This window comes from Agelaius phoeniceus, chromosome 5 (assembly GCF_051311805.1).
Source record: "Agelaius phoeniceus isolate bAgePho1 chromosome 5, bAgePho1.hap1, whole genome shotgun sequence".
NCBI classification, from domain to species: Eukaryota; Metazoa; Chordata; class Aves; order Passeriformes; family Icteridae; genus Agelaius; species Agelaius phoeniceus.
In genome coordinates this window covers 71,992,413-72,008,322 of record NC_135269.1, presented here as the reverse complement: position 1 = coordinate 72,008,322, position 15,910 = coordinate 71,992,413, and the positions used below count along the sequence as shown (strand labels likewise).

Genomic DNA, 15,910 nt, shown 5'->3' with positions numbered 1-15,910 from the left:
GCACAGCAATGGGTCACTGCAGCTCCTGTAGAACCACAGGATTTTAATCTGTTCCCCAGGCTGGTGGTTTCCCTGTTTTTCCTGGTAAATTCAGTTTCCAGGAGCAGGAATGAGCTGCATTCCCATGCCCCTGATGCACAACCCCTCTCTTATCAATCCTGAACAGTTTCCTGTGTCTGAAGGATCTCAGAAGGGCACAGCTGGGGGCTGAGGGACACAGGCACCCCCAAAATGATGGATCCACTCGTGTCTCATTACAAAGAGCAAAAACCCAGCCTGATTTGCACTGCAACCAACCCAACCCAGGTCTGGGCAAGCCCAGAGGCCAATTAAAAGTCTAAATTAAGGATTTATTTCATGTACAGGGAGCCAGTGTGGGAAATCTGTAAATCCCAGACCCAGGATTAAGAGGTGTGATTAAGGAGGACCATGAGTATGAATTTAAACTTCAACAGGATGTGAATGGTCCCTGTGGCTCTGTGTGGAGCCATTTCCCTCTTCTTGAACAAACAGGGAATCACAGAATCCCAGGATGGTTTGGTTGGGAAGAGACCTTAAATCCCATCCAGTGCCACCCATGCCATGGCAGGGCCACCTCCCAGTGTCCCAGGCTGCTCCAGCCCCAGTGTCCAGCCTGGCCTGGGGCACTGCAGGGATGCAGGGGCAGCCCCAGCTGCTCTGGCAATCCCAGCCCAGCCAGGAATTCCTCATTGCCAAGATCCCATCCCTGGCTGCCCTCTGGCACTGGGAGCCATTCCCTGGGTGCTGTCCCTGCAGGCCTTGGCCCCAGTCCCTCTGCAGCTCTCCTGGAGCCCCTGCAATGTGCTGGAAGCTCTCCCTGGAGCCTTCTCCTCTCCATGGGAACATTCCCGGCTCTCCCTCAACGCTCTGGGGGTGACAGCAGCACCTCCCTCTGCTTCACCCCCGAAAGGAATCCCGTGGAGCTTTGGGATGAGGACAGAAAACCCTTCATGGAGGAAGGACTGGGAAGAGCCCGACCTTCGAAGATGTACTGGAACTTGTGCTGCTGCAGGCTGGCGCTCATGGCCTCCTCGATGGCGCTGATGTCCTTGTTGAGCCGCACCACCAGCGGGTCGTAGTCCATGCTCTCCACGTTGGCCACGATGGCGTAGTTCCCTTGCTTGGCCAGGGGGATCAGGTAGTGGAAACAGTGAACCCTGGGAGGCACAAGGAACACATCACATTGAAACAACCCCTGCTTTAAAGGTTTTATGGGATGCAAAGCAGCTTTCCCCCTTCCTCAAGCTGGTAAAAAAATAACTTCATGAGATGGGTGGTGGTGTTTGTGTTAAAGGCATCCTCCTCTTGTTGTTGCTCCATCTTCAGGGACGGATCCAACAGATCCTTGGTGATGGATCTGACCTCCATCATCCCACTGAATGGGATGGGAGAGTGCCTTGTTGTGTTATTATGAGTATACATAGGGTGTATGAGGTGGTAAGCAGGATTGCGGCTCCTGTTAGGATAATTGTTCCCAAGATTCCCCAACTTCCCATACAATACCAGTGCTCCAACAAGAACTCCTTCCATGAAAACCTCATAAAAGGGAAAACTGGCAGGACCAGCAGGCCAGGGGTCATGGAATGATCATTAGAATTCCATGATTGTGCCTATTCCCAAGCACTTCACACCACTGCAACTCCATCCTGCTCACCAATGTGCCCAACCATCATCCCTCCATGGAAGGAGAAATTCCATGCACTTAAATCCCAACTTGCCCCCCTCCATGGAAGGAGAAATTCCATGCACTTAAATCCCAACTTGCCCCCCTCCATGGAAGGAGAAATTCCATGTAGTTGAATCCCAACATGCCCAACCATCTCCATGGAAGGAGAAATTCCATGCAGTAAATCCCAACTTGCCCCCCTCCATTGAAAGAAAAATTCCATGCAGTTAAATCCCAATGTGCCCAACCATCATCCCTCCATGGAAGGAGAAATTCCATGCACTTAAATCCCAACTTGCCTCCTTCATGGAAGAAGAAATTCCACACAATTAATTCCCAACATGCCCAACCACCATCCCTCCATGAAAAGAGAAATTCCATGCAGTTAAATCCCAACTTGCCCCGCTCCATGGAAAGAGAAATTCCATGTAGTTGAATCCCAACATGCCCAACCATTATCCCTCCATGGAAGGAGGAATTCCATGCAGTTAAATCCCAACTTGCCTCCTCCATGGAAGGAGAAATTCCACACAGTTAAATCCCAACATGCCCAACCATCATCCCTCCATGGAAGGAGAAATTCCATGCAGTTAAATTCCAACATGAACAACCATCATCCCTCCATGGAAGGAGAAATTCCAGGCACTTAAATCCCAACTTGCCCCCCTCCATGGAAGGAGGAATTCCATGCAGTTAAATCCCAGCTTAGGACTCTGCAAAAAACCATAATTAAGTTGTTTCTCTCAAAGCCAGAGAGGAAATTGCTGTGCCCAGAAAAATCCACAGCAGAGCTCCTTCTGCTTTTGTAGTCACCCGGCAGGAACAGGGTTGGGTTCTACTTCCACCAGGAGAGGTTAAGGTTGGATTTTAGGGAAAATTCCTTCATGGAAAGGGTCATCCAGCCCTGCACAGGGTGTCCAGGGCACGGGGTGGAGTCCCCATTCCTGGAGGGATTTAAAGCCATGTGGAGGTGGCACCTGGGGACAGGGTCAGTGGTGGCCTTGGCAGGGCTGGGAATGGTTGGACCTCATGATCTTAAAGGTCTTTTCCAACCTTAATGATTCCATGATTCTGGAATTCACCTGCCAGGGGAACAAATCAAAGCCTGAGGGAGAATCCCTGGAATTTGGGGCATAACTCAGGGTCAGCACACGGGGACAGGAAGCTCACACCAGAATGGCCCAAAGCTGTGCCAGAGATGTCCTGGCTTCCACATTCCCTGGAAAACACCCTTGAGGTGCCCATCATGAGCAAGTCCAGTTTAGGGTAATCCCCAGAGTAAAAGCATCTTATATATAATTTTATATATTGTTTTAAAATATGAAAGTCCTGTCACAGACATTAAGTTATGAAAAATTTCATGGTTATTCCAACAAAAGCTGCTTGCATTCCCAGGCTGGACAGGGCTTGGAGCAACCTGGGATTGGGGAAGGTGTCCCTGCCCGTGGCACTGGATGATCCTTAAGGTCCTTTCCAACCCAGACCTTGCCAGGACTTCAGGATGTGATTCCATGGCTTGGAGAATGATCTGGGAGTGCCAAAAATCTCCTTTAAGGAAGCACATCCAAATCCAAGGAGCAGGATCTCAGTGACCTCAGGGGCACTGGAGGAGGAGAAGACAACACCAAGCTGCATCTGGAGTGAACGTGGGCTCTGAGGCAGGAGAAAATCAGGGGATAATTGAGTGGAATTCCCAAAATTCCTGGGGTGTTCAAGGAGACAATTCCCAAATTCCTGGCTGTTTTGGTGTCTCCTCAGGTTGCACCTGCAGCAGCCAGTGGTGGGATAAATTGCCAGGCTCTTCCCAAATGTGCTCTGAGTGTCTCCCTATCCACAGTGGATGGATTCCCACTGTGCTGTGCGCCTTGGACACGGCACAGATCCAGGGAAAGGGTGCAGGATCAGAGAATCCTGCCAGGAGCAGGCACCAGAGTTACTGCAGGTGGTTGGAAATGCAGAGTGAGGGATGCAGGGGAGCTCCCGCCCCGCTGGGGTTTCCCTGATGTCAGCACCTCTCCTCAGTCCCTTCCACCCTTTGGACACAGTGACGGGGTTCGGTGAATTCACAGCTCCAAACTCGGCTCCTGTTGGAAGCACTGGAGGAGCTGGGCAATGCTCTGCTCTAAATTACAGCAGAATTTATCCCCCAAGTCCATTTTAGGGGTTTTTGCTTAACCCAAGTGTGACAAAAAGCCACAGAGGCCAGAAACCCATCCCAAGAGTCCGGGTTCCTTCGGTCCAGCTGGAAAACTGCTCCATTTCCATACTTCCACCACCTTTTCCTCAAATCCTCCCAAGCCCAGCAGGTGATGGATGGCAGGATGAAGGACTGCTGACAAGAATTAATGTGGATTTTTGTTCCAGAGCTCCACGCTGATCCAGCAGAGCACACGGGGACACAGCGTGGCCTGGGATGTGTCACTGAAGGACAAACTGGTGATCCGTCAAAGCTCTGACATCCCCCTTCTATCTGCTGCCTCAGAGCAAAGGGAAGCAATGAAAATGCACCTGGCCTGAACTGTTCTCCAGGGAGAAACATCTTCCCAGCCCTGGAGTGGGCAGCTGGCAGCCTGAAGAAAGGGATTTGCTGCCTTTGATCTTTGCATGTGAAGGCAGAGACTTCATAGAATTACCTGGCCCTTAAAAAAAGCCCGGCTGGTTCCCCAGTTCCTGTTCCTGTTTGAAAAAGTAGGAGGAGAAGCTCCTATTTGCAGTCCCAAGAAACCAACTTGTTAGACTGTGAAAACACCATTGTGTTGTTTTGGAAGGACAAATTCCCTGAAAATCACTTTTTTTTTCCTTTCTCTGAACCATAATTATGGAATCACAGAGTGTATTGGGTTGGAGGGACCTGCAAGATCACCCAGTGCTCCCCTTGCCATGGGCAGGGACAACTCCCACAGTCCCAGGGTGCTCCCAGCCCTGTCCAGCCTGGCCTTGGACATTGCAGGGATCCAGGGGCAGCCCCAGCTGCTCTGGTAGGACCTCACCACACCCACATTAAGGAATTTCTTCCTAAATTCTCTTTGAATTAAGATACAAACCTCCCTAGGAAATTCCACTTTTGGTGCCCTGCCTCCATCCCACGTTTGGCCACCCACGATTCGGTGATCTGGCATTGCTGGACTCACCTTTGATACTGTCATGGATAAGATTATTATTATTTGTGTCCTCTGGACATGATCTCCACCTGCAGCCTCCCAAGAGGCCCCTCTGTCACAGACATGTTTTATGGAAAATCCTTTCCTTTGGATTTTTCCTCCTGAGAAGCTGAGAGGCCTCAGGAACAAAATGTAACCAGTGGTTATCTGCTGCTGTGGAATGCAACAGGTGCATCTGGGATTGGTCCATGTTGGTTGTTTTTAATTAATGGCCAATCACAATCTGGCTGTCTCGGACTCTCTGGTCAGTCACAAGATTTTATTATCATTCCATTCCTTTCTATTCTTAGCTAGCTTTCTGATGAAATCCTTTCTTCTATTCTTTTAGTGTAGTTTTAATGTATAATTTTCTTTTAATATAATATATATAATAAAATAATAAATCAGCCTTCTGAAACAGAGTCAGATTCTCATCTCTTCCCTCACCCTGGGACCCCTGTGAGCACCAGCACACCCCTCCATGCCCAGATTCCAGGTTTTACCTGACTTCCAAGTGCAGCACCAGCAGGCAGCGGTCAGCCATCTCCTGGAAGGACCTGGCCAGCTCACTCAGGCTCTGCAGGATCTGCTCGGATGCAGGAAGGTGCTCCAGGCTGGCGTGGCTGTCCTGGCCTGGGGATGTGGCTGCCAAGAGAAAAGAGTTCAATTTGAGATCTTGTAAGAGCCTGAATGAGAGATGTGAGACTCCAGGCAGCTCTCCGAAATGCAGTTTATTGTATCCAAAATGCAGTTTATTGTATCCAAAATGCAGCCTTCTGAAACATGGAGTCAACATTCTCGTCTCTTCCCTTGTTGGGGTTGCCTGCAAATTCAACAGAATCCTGCCTGGGGTGATCAGCACAGTTTGAAATCAGGCTGCCCTGAAACACTTGGATTGAATAATGGGACTGTGAGGACATCTCCTGGATCCCCAAGTGCCATCCCTACAATCCCTGTGTGCTCAAGTAGAGATTCCTGTGCCATATAAATAATTTCTACCCTTGCTGAATCCCTCAAAACGCTTCTGTAACAGGGAAGGTGAAGTTTGGGATTGAATTTCCAGCCTAACCTTATTCACTGATGTTTTATATTTCCTTCTTTACATTATTTTTTTCCTCATGGAGTTCTCCATCTCTTTGTTGAATCATGGGATCATTTTCTCCATTTTCTGAGCCCCTTTGCCAGCTCCCTCAGTGGCTCCAGGCCCTCCCCAGATCCAACACAGGAGGGATCTGTGCATTCCCAAGGAGCTGCTGACCATCAAATTCCATTTGGAGTGATGCTGAATTAAGGAAATGTGACTTTTGTACAGCCACAGCCCCTCTCTGGGAGATGAACTTTGGATTAAACACCAAAACCAATCAGCCTAAAATAAAACACACCCTCAGATCCAGCCTGAAAAGAGAAGAAAAAGCCAAGTGGGGGGGGATAAAAACCCCAATTTCATTTTTTTTTTTGGTGCAAAACAAATTAAAGCAGAGGTGAACAGGAACTGTACAACTAAGTGTGGAAATCACAGAATATGGAGGTAGATGATCTTTGATGCCCAGAGAAGCTGTGGCTGCCCCTGGATCCCTGGAAGTGTCCCAGGCCAGGCTGGATGGGGCTTGGAGCACCCTGGGATGGTGGAAGGTGTCCCTGCCATGGTTGGAATGAGGTGATCCTTGAGGTCCCCTCATTCCATCAATTAACTCCATCAATTAACCTCTCTCAGCAGCTCCTGAGGTCACAGCAAAATTCATGAAGGAATTTTTTGAACCAAGGAACACCAGCCTGGCAAATCCTGCTGGAAATGATGAACTGGCCTGGGGTGTGGAAGGGGAATAAAGAGGGAACAATGAGGGTGACAATCCCAGCCTGGGTGGGTGGGAATGATGAGGATTCCCCTTCCATGAGCCTCCTGCTCACTGAGCTCTGTCCCACCAAGAAAATTACATTATCAGCGAGGGGCTGAGTGGCTTATTTACACATCCTCTAATTCCAGATTATCCCAGGACTCTCAGGAGGCACCTGGGGAGAACTTTTTGTCCTCCAAGTGACCCTGGAGGGTGGCAGAACTTCAGCTCAGGGTCAGGTCTAGGGATAATTAGATAATTAGAAAATTACCTGGTGACAGGACAAAGCAGAAAACCCCACCTGTACCATGCATGAAAAAACACCATTTTTTAAAGCCCCTAAAATCCTACATTTTGAGAAGTTTTTATCCTCCTGGAGATGCACTTGGGGCAGGAATCATCTCTCTCTTAGCAGAGGCAGCTCTGGAAGTGCTGGAGATGGATGGAGCCATCAGAGAAAAGCAGGAGTCAGCTCCTTGCTGCTGCAGGCAGATGCACACACCATTTTTCTCCTCTCCACAATTCACTTGCAGCACTTTAAGTGAAGCTGTAATTATATTTGTCAGTGGAGATAAGGGGAGGAGGGAGATGGGCACAATCTGCTCCCTGTTTGAAGCACTGAAATCCTTCAGGGCCCCCCCTGGCAGGGAGGAGGCTCAGGTGGGGTTTTTTGGGGGGGGTGAATCTGAATTTCTCCTTTTTTTTTGTGCTTTTGGAGCTCAAAGGAAGCCTTTCAGAGCCCATCAATTTTCCTTTCTTCTCTGGACATCCAGAAGAGAAAATCCCATTCTTTTAAGTCTCACTCCAGATAGTTTTACTCCATCATCCTTGGCAGCACCAGGCCAACAAATGAGCTGGAGCAGCAAAAAAAATAATCAGAGCTTGAATTATTAAAGGGCTTTGAGTAGGAAATGCCATTTGGAGCTGGGCAGTTCTTTGGGCAAAAACTGAGCCTTCCTGTGACTGTGGACCCGCCACACTCTGAAAAAGGGAGGGATCTCTGCTGAAATGTTGGAAAAGGGGAAAAAAACAATCTGGAATTCTGGAAAAACAGCCCAGCCATGCAATTCTTCTTCCCCTTCTGCTCCTTCCTAACCCATTTCCAGCTGAGCACGAGCCCACCTGGGCACCACAACAGCCAGGCCAATGCCCTGCTCCACTGGCCCCTGGCATCCTGGGGATCTGAAGGTGAATTTTCCATGCTGCTGGAGAAAAGTGCCAGCTTTGTTTGGGATTTCCTCCTCCCTGGCTGAAATCACAGCCCAGTCCTCTCCCCCTGAGGAAAAGGAATGTTTCAGGTGGTATTTTCTGAGGCTCCTGTCTTTGGAAGGAATGATGGGTCTGACTCCATGTTCTTAGAAGGATAATTTGTTATATTATGGTATATTATATTATATTATATTATATTATATTATATTATATTATATTATATTATATTATATTATATTATATTATATTATATTATATTATATTATATTATATTATATTATATTATATTATATTATATTATATTATATTATGCTATACTAAAGAATACAGAAAGGATACAGACAGAAGGCTAAAAAGATAATAATGAAAACTTGTGACTCCTTCCAGAGTCCTGACACAGCTTGGCACTGATTGGCCATTAATTAAAACAATTCCCATGAAACCAATGAAACAATCACCTGTTGGATAAACAATCTCCAACCACATTCCAAAGCAGCAAAACACAGGAGAAGCAAATCAGATAATATTGTTTTCCTTTTTTCTCTGAGGCTTCTCAGCTTCCCAGGAGAAGGATCCCGGGAAAAGGGATTTTTCCAGAAAATATCACAGTGAAATTTTCATTCCAGCAAAGCTGAGAAAAATAAACTCAGCCCAGGCCTTGCCACCCAGGATTTCTGCAGGTGCCTCTTGGCAGGTTGTAAACGGATGGATGCAGATTGCCATGTTAAATTAAACAAAATAAATATTAATTTATTCAATATATTTATGGAAAATAAACAAAATATTAAACAAAAAAAAAACCTGGAGCCACCCAGGTGTGAGCAGAGTGACCACTGGCACATCCCAGTGGTTTAACAGCACCAGGAGCAGAACCAACCCAAGGAGACAAACTCTGCACCCTGAACCTGATGAAGGAACCTCCAAAACGCTCGGGATTTGCACAGCATTCCCTAATTTCCTCTCTGGGGGAAAGGAAAAGCTCACAGAGCCATTTTACAGCTCTGCTGGGGGAAAATCCCTCCTCTTTGGGAGAGGGATGCAGCAAGAAACTCCTGCTGAATTTCAGGACCAGCTCCTTAAATTTGAATTTCTTCCTCCTGTCCTCTCCAGAAGAGGTAACTCCAAAAAACACTGGGAAAAGGGAATTTGTCACGGGATAGGTGCTGGATTAAGGCTTTAGGAGTCAGGGTTAACTCTCCTCTCTGCTGGGGACTTTCCTGAGGATCTCAGGCACCACTTTCCCCTTTAGTGCTTGAGTTCCCAGCAGGTAAAAACCTGGATAATGAGATTTTATCCATCACTGCCATTCCAGCAGTGTCTCCTGCTCCCACAGCTTTTAGCACCACGAGGAGACGATGCCACAAGGACACAAAATCGCTACTAAAACACCTTCAAAAAGGAGAATATCTGGTATTTCAAGGAAAAAGCTTTGGGTGAAGCCAGGCAGAATTAGAGATGTGATTACTTTTTAAAGGAGTAAGGTGTGAACATCAGATCCAACATCAAGGATTTATTTCAGCATCATTTCTGCCAGGAAACCTCTGACTTCTACACCCAAAAAGCATGAAAAAAATTAATAATTTTTTAATATTTCACTATTTAGAAGCCACCTCTGTGTTAAATCTCTGTGTTAAAGGTGCTGCTGGTGAGGAAAACTTTGTGAGGGGACAGGAATGTCACCAAGGTGTCCATGCCCACCAAAAGGGGACTCCAAGGTACAGATCAGTCACTTCTCCTCCTAACTTTGTCCATTTGGGAACTCCAGATCTCTAGGAAAGGACTGGAATGAGCCATAAAAGCTGGAGCTGGATTCTGATTCTCCCACAGTTCAGAGGGACTCCTGCCAGGAAACCTCTGACTTCTACACCCAAAAAGCAGGAAAAAAAATTATTTTTTTATATTTCACTATGTAGAAGTCACCTCTGTGTTAAGCCATATCCCTCTGGGACAAAGCAAGGGAAAGGTGCTGCTGGTGAGGAAACTTTGTGAGGGGACAGGAACGTCACCAACACCCCACCTAAAGGGGACTCCAAGGTACAGATCAGTCACTCCTTCTCCTAAATTGGTCCTTTTGGGAATTCCAGATCTCTAGGAAAGAACTGGAATGAGCCATAAAAGATGGAGCTGGATTTTGATTCTCCCACAGTTCAGCAGGACTCCTGCCAGGAAACCTCTGACTTCCACATGCAAAAAGCATGAAAAAAATTTAATAATTATTAATATTTTTTTAATGTTTCACTATTTAGAAGCCACCTCTGTGTTAAGCCATGGCGTCCCTCTGGGACAGAGGAAGGGAAAGGGAAAGCTGCTGCTGGTGAGGAAAATCTGTGAGGGACTGTCCCCAAGGAATGTCACCAAGGAATGTCACCAAGGTGTCCATGCCCCACCAAAAGGGGACTCCAAGGTACACATCAGTCACTCCTCCTCCTAAATTTGTCCATTTGGGAATTCCAGCTCTCTAGGAAAGAACTGGAATGAGCCATAAAAGCTGGAGCTGGATTTTGATTCTCCCACAGTTCAGAGGGACTCCTGGCAGGAAACCTCAGGCTTCTATACCCAAAAAGCAGGAAAAAATTACCAATTTTTTAATATTTCACTATTTAGAAGCCACCTCTGTGTTAAGCCATGGTCTCTGTCTGGGACAGAGCAAGGGAAAGGTGCTGCTGGTGAGGAAAATTTGTGAGGAGACAGGAATGTCACCAATGCCCCACCAAAAGGGGACTCCAAGGTACAGATCAGTCACTCCTTCTCCTAGATTGGTCCATTTAGGAATTCCAGATCTTTAGGAAAGAACTGGAATGAGCCATAAAAGCTGGAGCTGGATTCTGATTCTCCCACAGTTCAGAGGGACTCCTGGCAGGAAACCTCTGACTTCTACACCAAAAAGCATGGAAAAGTTAATAATTTTTTAATATTTCACTATTTAGAAGCCACCTCTGTGTTAAGCCATGGTCTGTCCCTCTAGGACAGAGCAAGGGAAAGGGAAAGGTGCTGCTGGTGAGGAAAATTTTGTGAGGGACTGTCCCCAAGGAATGTCATCAAGGTGTCCATGTCCACCAAAAGGGGACTCCAAGGTACAGATCAGTCACTCCTTCTCCTAAATTTGTCCATTTGGGAACTCAATCTTTCCAGGAAAGAACAGGAATGAGCCATAAAAGCTGGAGCTGGATTCTGATTCTCCCACAGTTCAGTGGGACTCCTGCCAGGAAACCTCTGACATCAACACCCAAAAGCAGGAAAAAATTAAAAATTTTTTAATATTTCACTATTTAGAAGCCACCTCTGTGTTAAATCTCTGTGTTAAAGCTGCTGCTGGTGAGGAAAATTTGTGAGGGACTGTCCCCAAGGAATGTCACCAAGGAATGTCACCAAGGTGTCCATGCCCACCAAAAGGGGACTCCAAGGTACAGATCAGTCACTCCTCCTAAATTGGTCCATTTAGGAATTCCATCTTTCTAGGAAAGGACTGGAATGAGCCATAAAAGCTGGAGCTGGACTTTGATTCTCCCACAGGATTCATTTCAGAGCGATGGGAATTTAGGAAGCAAAGCTGGATTTTGAGGTTGGCACCTCCCCTGGGCTTCTTCTGTGAGGTGTGAATATTTGGGCCTCTTAGATATGAACAAATACCTCAAATATTCACCCAGATATTGCTGCTTTTTCACCTAAATTATTCTCTTTTTTAGGGTTTAGATCCAGGGAAACAAAACACTCAAAGGAATGATTTCTCCCAAGAAGCCCAAGATCATGGAATGGAAGGGCACCAAGAATGCTGGGAGGGAACTTTAAAGTCCAACCTTCAAAGTATCTGGCACCTCACAGCTGGATTTGGGATGCCAGCTGCCAAAATTGTCCAAAATTCCCAGCATTTTACTGGGAATTCAGCTTTTACTGGGATCAGTGGCAAGGGCACTCACTGGTGCCAAAGGGACAGAGCTACACTCGTAGGACAAACAGAAGTGAAGAGGAAACGAGCTCAGGGACAGCTGCTCGTTAATTAATCTCCAAGCAAATTGCCACTAATGAGTCCTGTTCTCTCAGAGAAAAATTAGGGATGTGCTGGGGGAAACTTAAGGAAGGGATTTCCCCTTGCAAAAGGTTCTGAAGAAAGGGAAGAACGGCAAGGAAAAAAAGCAAGAAAGAAGAAAGGGAAGGGAAGAAATGCGAGGAAAATAAAGCAAGAAAGGAGAAAGAAATGCAAGGGAAAAAAAGAGGAAAGAAGAAAGGGAACGGAAGAACTGCAAGAAAAAAAACAAGAAAGGAGAAAGGGAAGAACTGCAAGGAAAAAAAAGCAAGAAAGAAGAAAGGGAAGGGAAGAAATGCAAGGAAAAAAGCAAGAAAGGAGAAAGGAAAGAAATGCAAGGAAAAAAAAGACGAAAGAAGAAAGGAAAAGGAAGAACTGCAAGGAAAAAAAAGGAAGAAAGAAGAAAGGGAAGGGAAGAACTGCAAGGAAAAAAAAGCAAGAAAGAAGAAAGGGAAGAAATGCAAGGAAAAAAAGCAAGAAGACAAAAAGGAGAGCAAGAAGACAAAAACAAAGGGCTGGCACTCAGAACTTCCCACGTCCTTAGAATCCAAGTGCAGGAGAAGGGACAAAGCTGGAAAAAATAAATGAATAAAAGGCATCCCGACCTTTGAGGTGGCCAGGAAGAGCTGCGGCCCCATCAGCTGGGTAAACACTAATGAGGAGCAGAGCCCAGGCTGTCACCGGTGATAAAGAGCAGCCTAAACACTCGATTAGTTTTTCATTTGGGGAATTAATGTTTTTTACCCACTCGGCGCTTTAATGAATTGTCTCGTTAGCGCTGCCTGCCTGGCGAGCCCCTCGCCTGCCGCCCGCTGCCGGGCATAAATTTCCCCAGGAAATTAGCGCTTTTAAAAAGGCAATAATTCCTCCAAAAAGTGGGGTTGTTTGCTGGTTTTCTGCAAAAAATGCAGCCTTGGGGAAAAAGGGATTACTGGGAGGGGGGAGGAATCTGTTAAATAAAATAGAGAGGAAACATGAGAGGTTTGAGCTCCATCCTACAGCTCCTCCAAGAAAACTCAAGGTTTGGTTGATCCTCACTTTTCTTTAAGCATTTTGCAGTACGGAAAAGGCTTGAAAACCACTGAAGGAAGCAAAATTGTGCAGGGAGAATGAAGAGCAGGATCCTAACACAGGATTAGGAACTGAGTTGATTTCACCATGGAAGGATTCCCTAAAAAGTCCAGGATTTGCTCTTCCAGTGCTCCTCAGCTGGGAAAGTTCCTCTCTTAATTTTTAGTTTTCTGTCATTTATGATGTAACTTTCCCAGAACTTGCCCTTCTCAGAATTATTATTTCCTAGACTGGATTATCTCAGAAAGCAGAGGGGCAACATGAGAGGTTTGAGCTCCATCATACAACTCCTGGGAGTTTGGGTTGATCCTCACTTTTCTTTAAGCACTTTGCAGTGTGGAAAGGCATGGAAACCACCCAAAACCAATTGGTTCATTAAAAAAACTCCAAAGATCAGGTGTTTTTCCCTAAAAAAGTTGATTTTTTTTTTTCACTGAAGGAAGCAAAATTGTGCAGGGAGAATGAAGAGCAGGATCCTGACACAGGATTAGGAACTGAGTTGATTTCACCATGGAAGGATTCCCTAAAAAAACATTTTGCTGCTTTTTTCCCTCAACTGGGAAAATTCCTCTCTTAAGTTTTTGTTTTCAGTCATTTTTGATGTAACTTTCCCAGAACTTGCCCTTCTCAGAGTTATTATATCCTGGGCTGAACTGGATTATCTCAGAAAACAGAGAGGCAACATGAGAGGTTTGAGCTCCATCCTACAACCCCTGGAAGGTTTGGTTGATCCTCACTTTTCTTTAAGCGCTTTGCAGTCTGGAAAGGCATGGAAACCACCCAAAACCAATTGGTTCATTTAAAAAACCTCCAAAGATCAGGTGTTTTTCCCTAAAAAATTTGATTTTTTTTCACTGCAGTAAGCAAAATTGTGCAGGGAGAATGAAGAGCAGGATCCTAACACAGGATCAGGAACTGAGTTGATTTCACTATGGAAGGATTCCCTAAAAAATCCAGGATTTGCTGTTCCAGTGCTCCTCAACTGGGAAAATTCCTCTGTGAATTTTTTATGTTTTCTGTCATTTATGATTTCACTTTCCCAGAACTTGCCCTTCTCAGAGTTATTATTTCCTGGGCTGAATTGGATTATCTCAGAAAACAGAGAGGCAACATGAGAGGTTCGAGCTCCATCCTCCAACCCCTGGAAGGTTTGGTTGATCCTCACTTTTCTTTAAGCACTTTGCAGTATGGAAAAGGCTTGAAAACTACCCAGAAACTAAGTGGTTCATTAAAAAAACTCCAAAGATCAGGTGTTTTTCCCTAAAAAAGTTGATTTTTTTTTTCACTGAAGGACGCAAAATTGTGCAGGGAGAATGAAGAGCAGGATCCTGACACAGGATCAGGAACTGAGTTGATTTCACCATGGAAGGATTCCCTAAAAAGTCCAGGATTTGCTCTTCCAGTGCTCCTCAGCTGGGAGAATTCCTCTCTTAATTTTTAGTTTTCTGTCATTTATGATGTCACTTTCCCAGAACTTGCCCTTCTCAGAATTATTATTTCCTGGGCTGAATTGGATTATCTCAGAAAATAGAGAGGCAACATAAGAGGTTTGAGCTCCATCCTACAACTCCTCCAAGAAAACTCAAGGTCTGGTTGATCCTCACTTTTCTTTAAACATTTTGCAGTCTGAAAAGGCTTGAAATCTACCCAAAAACCATCTGGTTCATTAAAAAAACCTCCAAAGATCAGGTGTTTTTCACTGAAAAGATGGGAAAAGAAGGAAGAAAATTGTGCAGGGAGAATGAAGAGCAGGATCCTAACACAGGATCAGGAACTGAGTTGATTTCACCATGGAAGGATTCCCTAAAAAGTCCAGGATTTGCTCCTCAGCTGGGAAAATTCCTCTGTGAATTTTTTCTGTTTTCACTCATTTATGATGTCACTTTCCCAGAACTTGCCCTTCTCAGAGTTATTATTTCCTGGGCTGAATTGGATTATCTCAGAAAGCAGAGAGGCAACATGAGAGGTTTGAGCTCCATCCTACAACCCCTGGAAGGTTTGGTTGATCCTCACTTTTCTTTAAGCATTTTGCATTCTGGAAATGCATGAAAACCACCCAAAAACAATTGGTTCATTTAAAAAACTCCAAAGATCAGGTGTTTTTCACTGAAAAAGTTGTTTTTTTTACTGAAGGAAGCAAAATTGTGCAGGGAGAATGAAGAGCAGGATCCTGACAGAGGATCAGGAACTGAGTTGATTTCACCATGGAAGGATTCCCTAAAAAGTCCAGGATTTGCTCTTCCAGTGCTCCTCAACTGGGAGAATTTCTCTCTTAATTTTTAGTTTTCAGTCATTTAGATGTAACTTTCCCAGAACTTGCCCTTCTCAGAATTATTATTTCCTAGACTGGATTATCTCAGAAAGCAGAGGGGCAACATGAGAGGTTTGAGCTCCATCATACAACTCCTGGGAGTTTGGGTTGATCCTCACTTTTCTTTAAGCACTTTGCAGTGTGGAAAGGCATGGAAACCACCCAAAACCAACTGGTTCATTTAAAAAACCTCCAAAGATCAGGTGTTTTTCCCTAAAAAATTTGATTTTTTTTCACTGCAGTAAGCAAAATTGTGCAGGGAGAATGAAGAGCAGGATCCTAACACAGGATCAGGAACTGAGTTGATTTCACTATGGAAGGATTCCCTAAAAAATCCAGGATTTGCTGTTCCAGTGCTCCTCAACTGGGAAAATTCCTCTGTGAATTTTTTATGTTTTCTGTCATTTATGATGTCACTTTCCCAAAACTTGCCCTTCTCAGAATTCTTATATCCTGGGCTGAACTGGATTATCTCAGAAAACAGAGAGGCAACATGAGAGGTTTGAGCTCCATCCTACAACCCCTGGAAGGTTTGGTTGATCCTCACTTTTCTTTAAACACTTTGCAGTCTGGAAAGGCATGGAAACCACCCAAAAACAATTGGTTCATTTAAAAAACTCCAAAGATCAGGTG

The 15,910-nt window shown here is 45.4% G+C and overlaps 1 protein-coding gene across 1 annotated transcript in view; it reads right to left on the bottom strand.

The window, feature by feature from the left end:
* The window catches only part of EXOC4 (exocyst complex component 4), a 365,227-nt gene that overhangs the window by 29,994 nt on the left and 319,323 nt on the right, over positions 1 to 15,910 (bottom strand). The window contains exons 15-16 of the mRNA XM_054632077.2: positions 5,331 to 5,472; positions 1,000 to 1,178 (exon numbers count right to left, since the gene is read on the bottom strand). Of these exons, the coding sequence (XP_054488052.1) occupies positions 1,000 to 1,178; positions 5,331 to 5,472 (321 nt within the window). The remainder of the gene's footprint in view (positions 1 to 999; positions 1,179 to 5,330; positions 5,473 to 15,910) is intronic.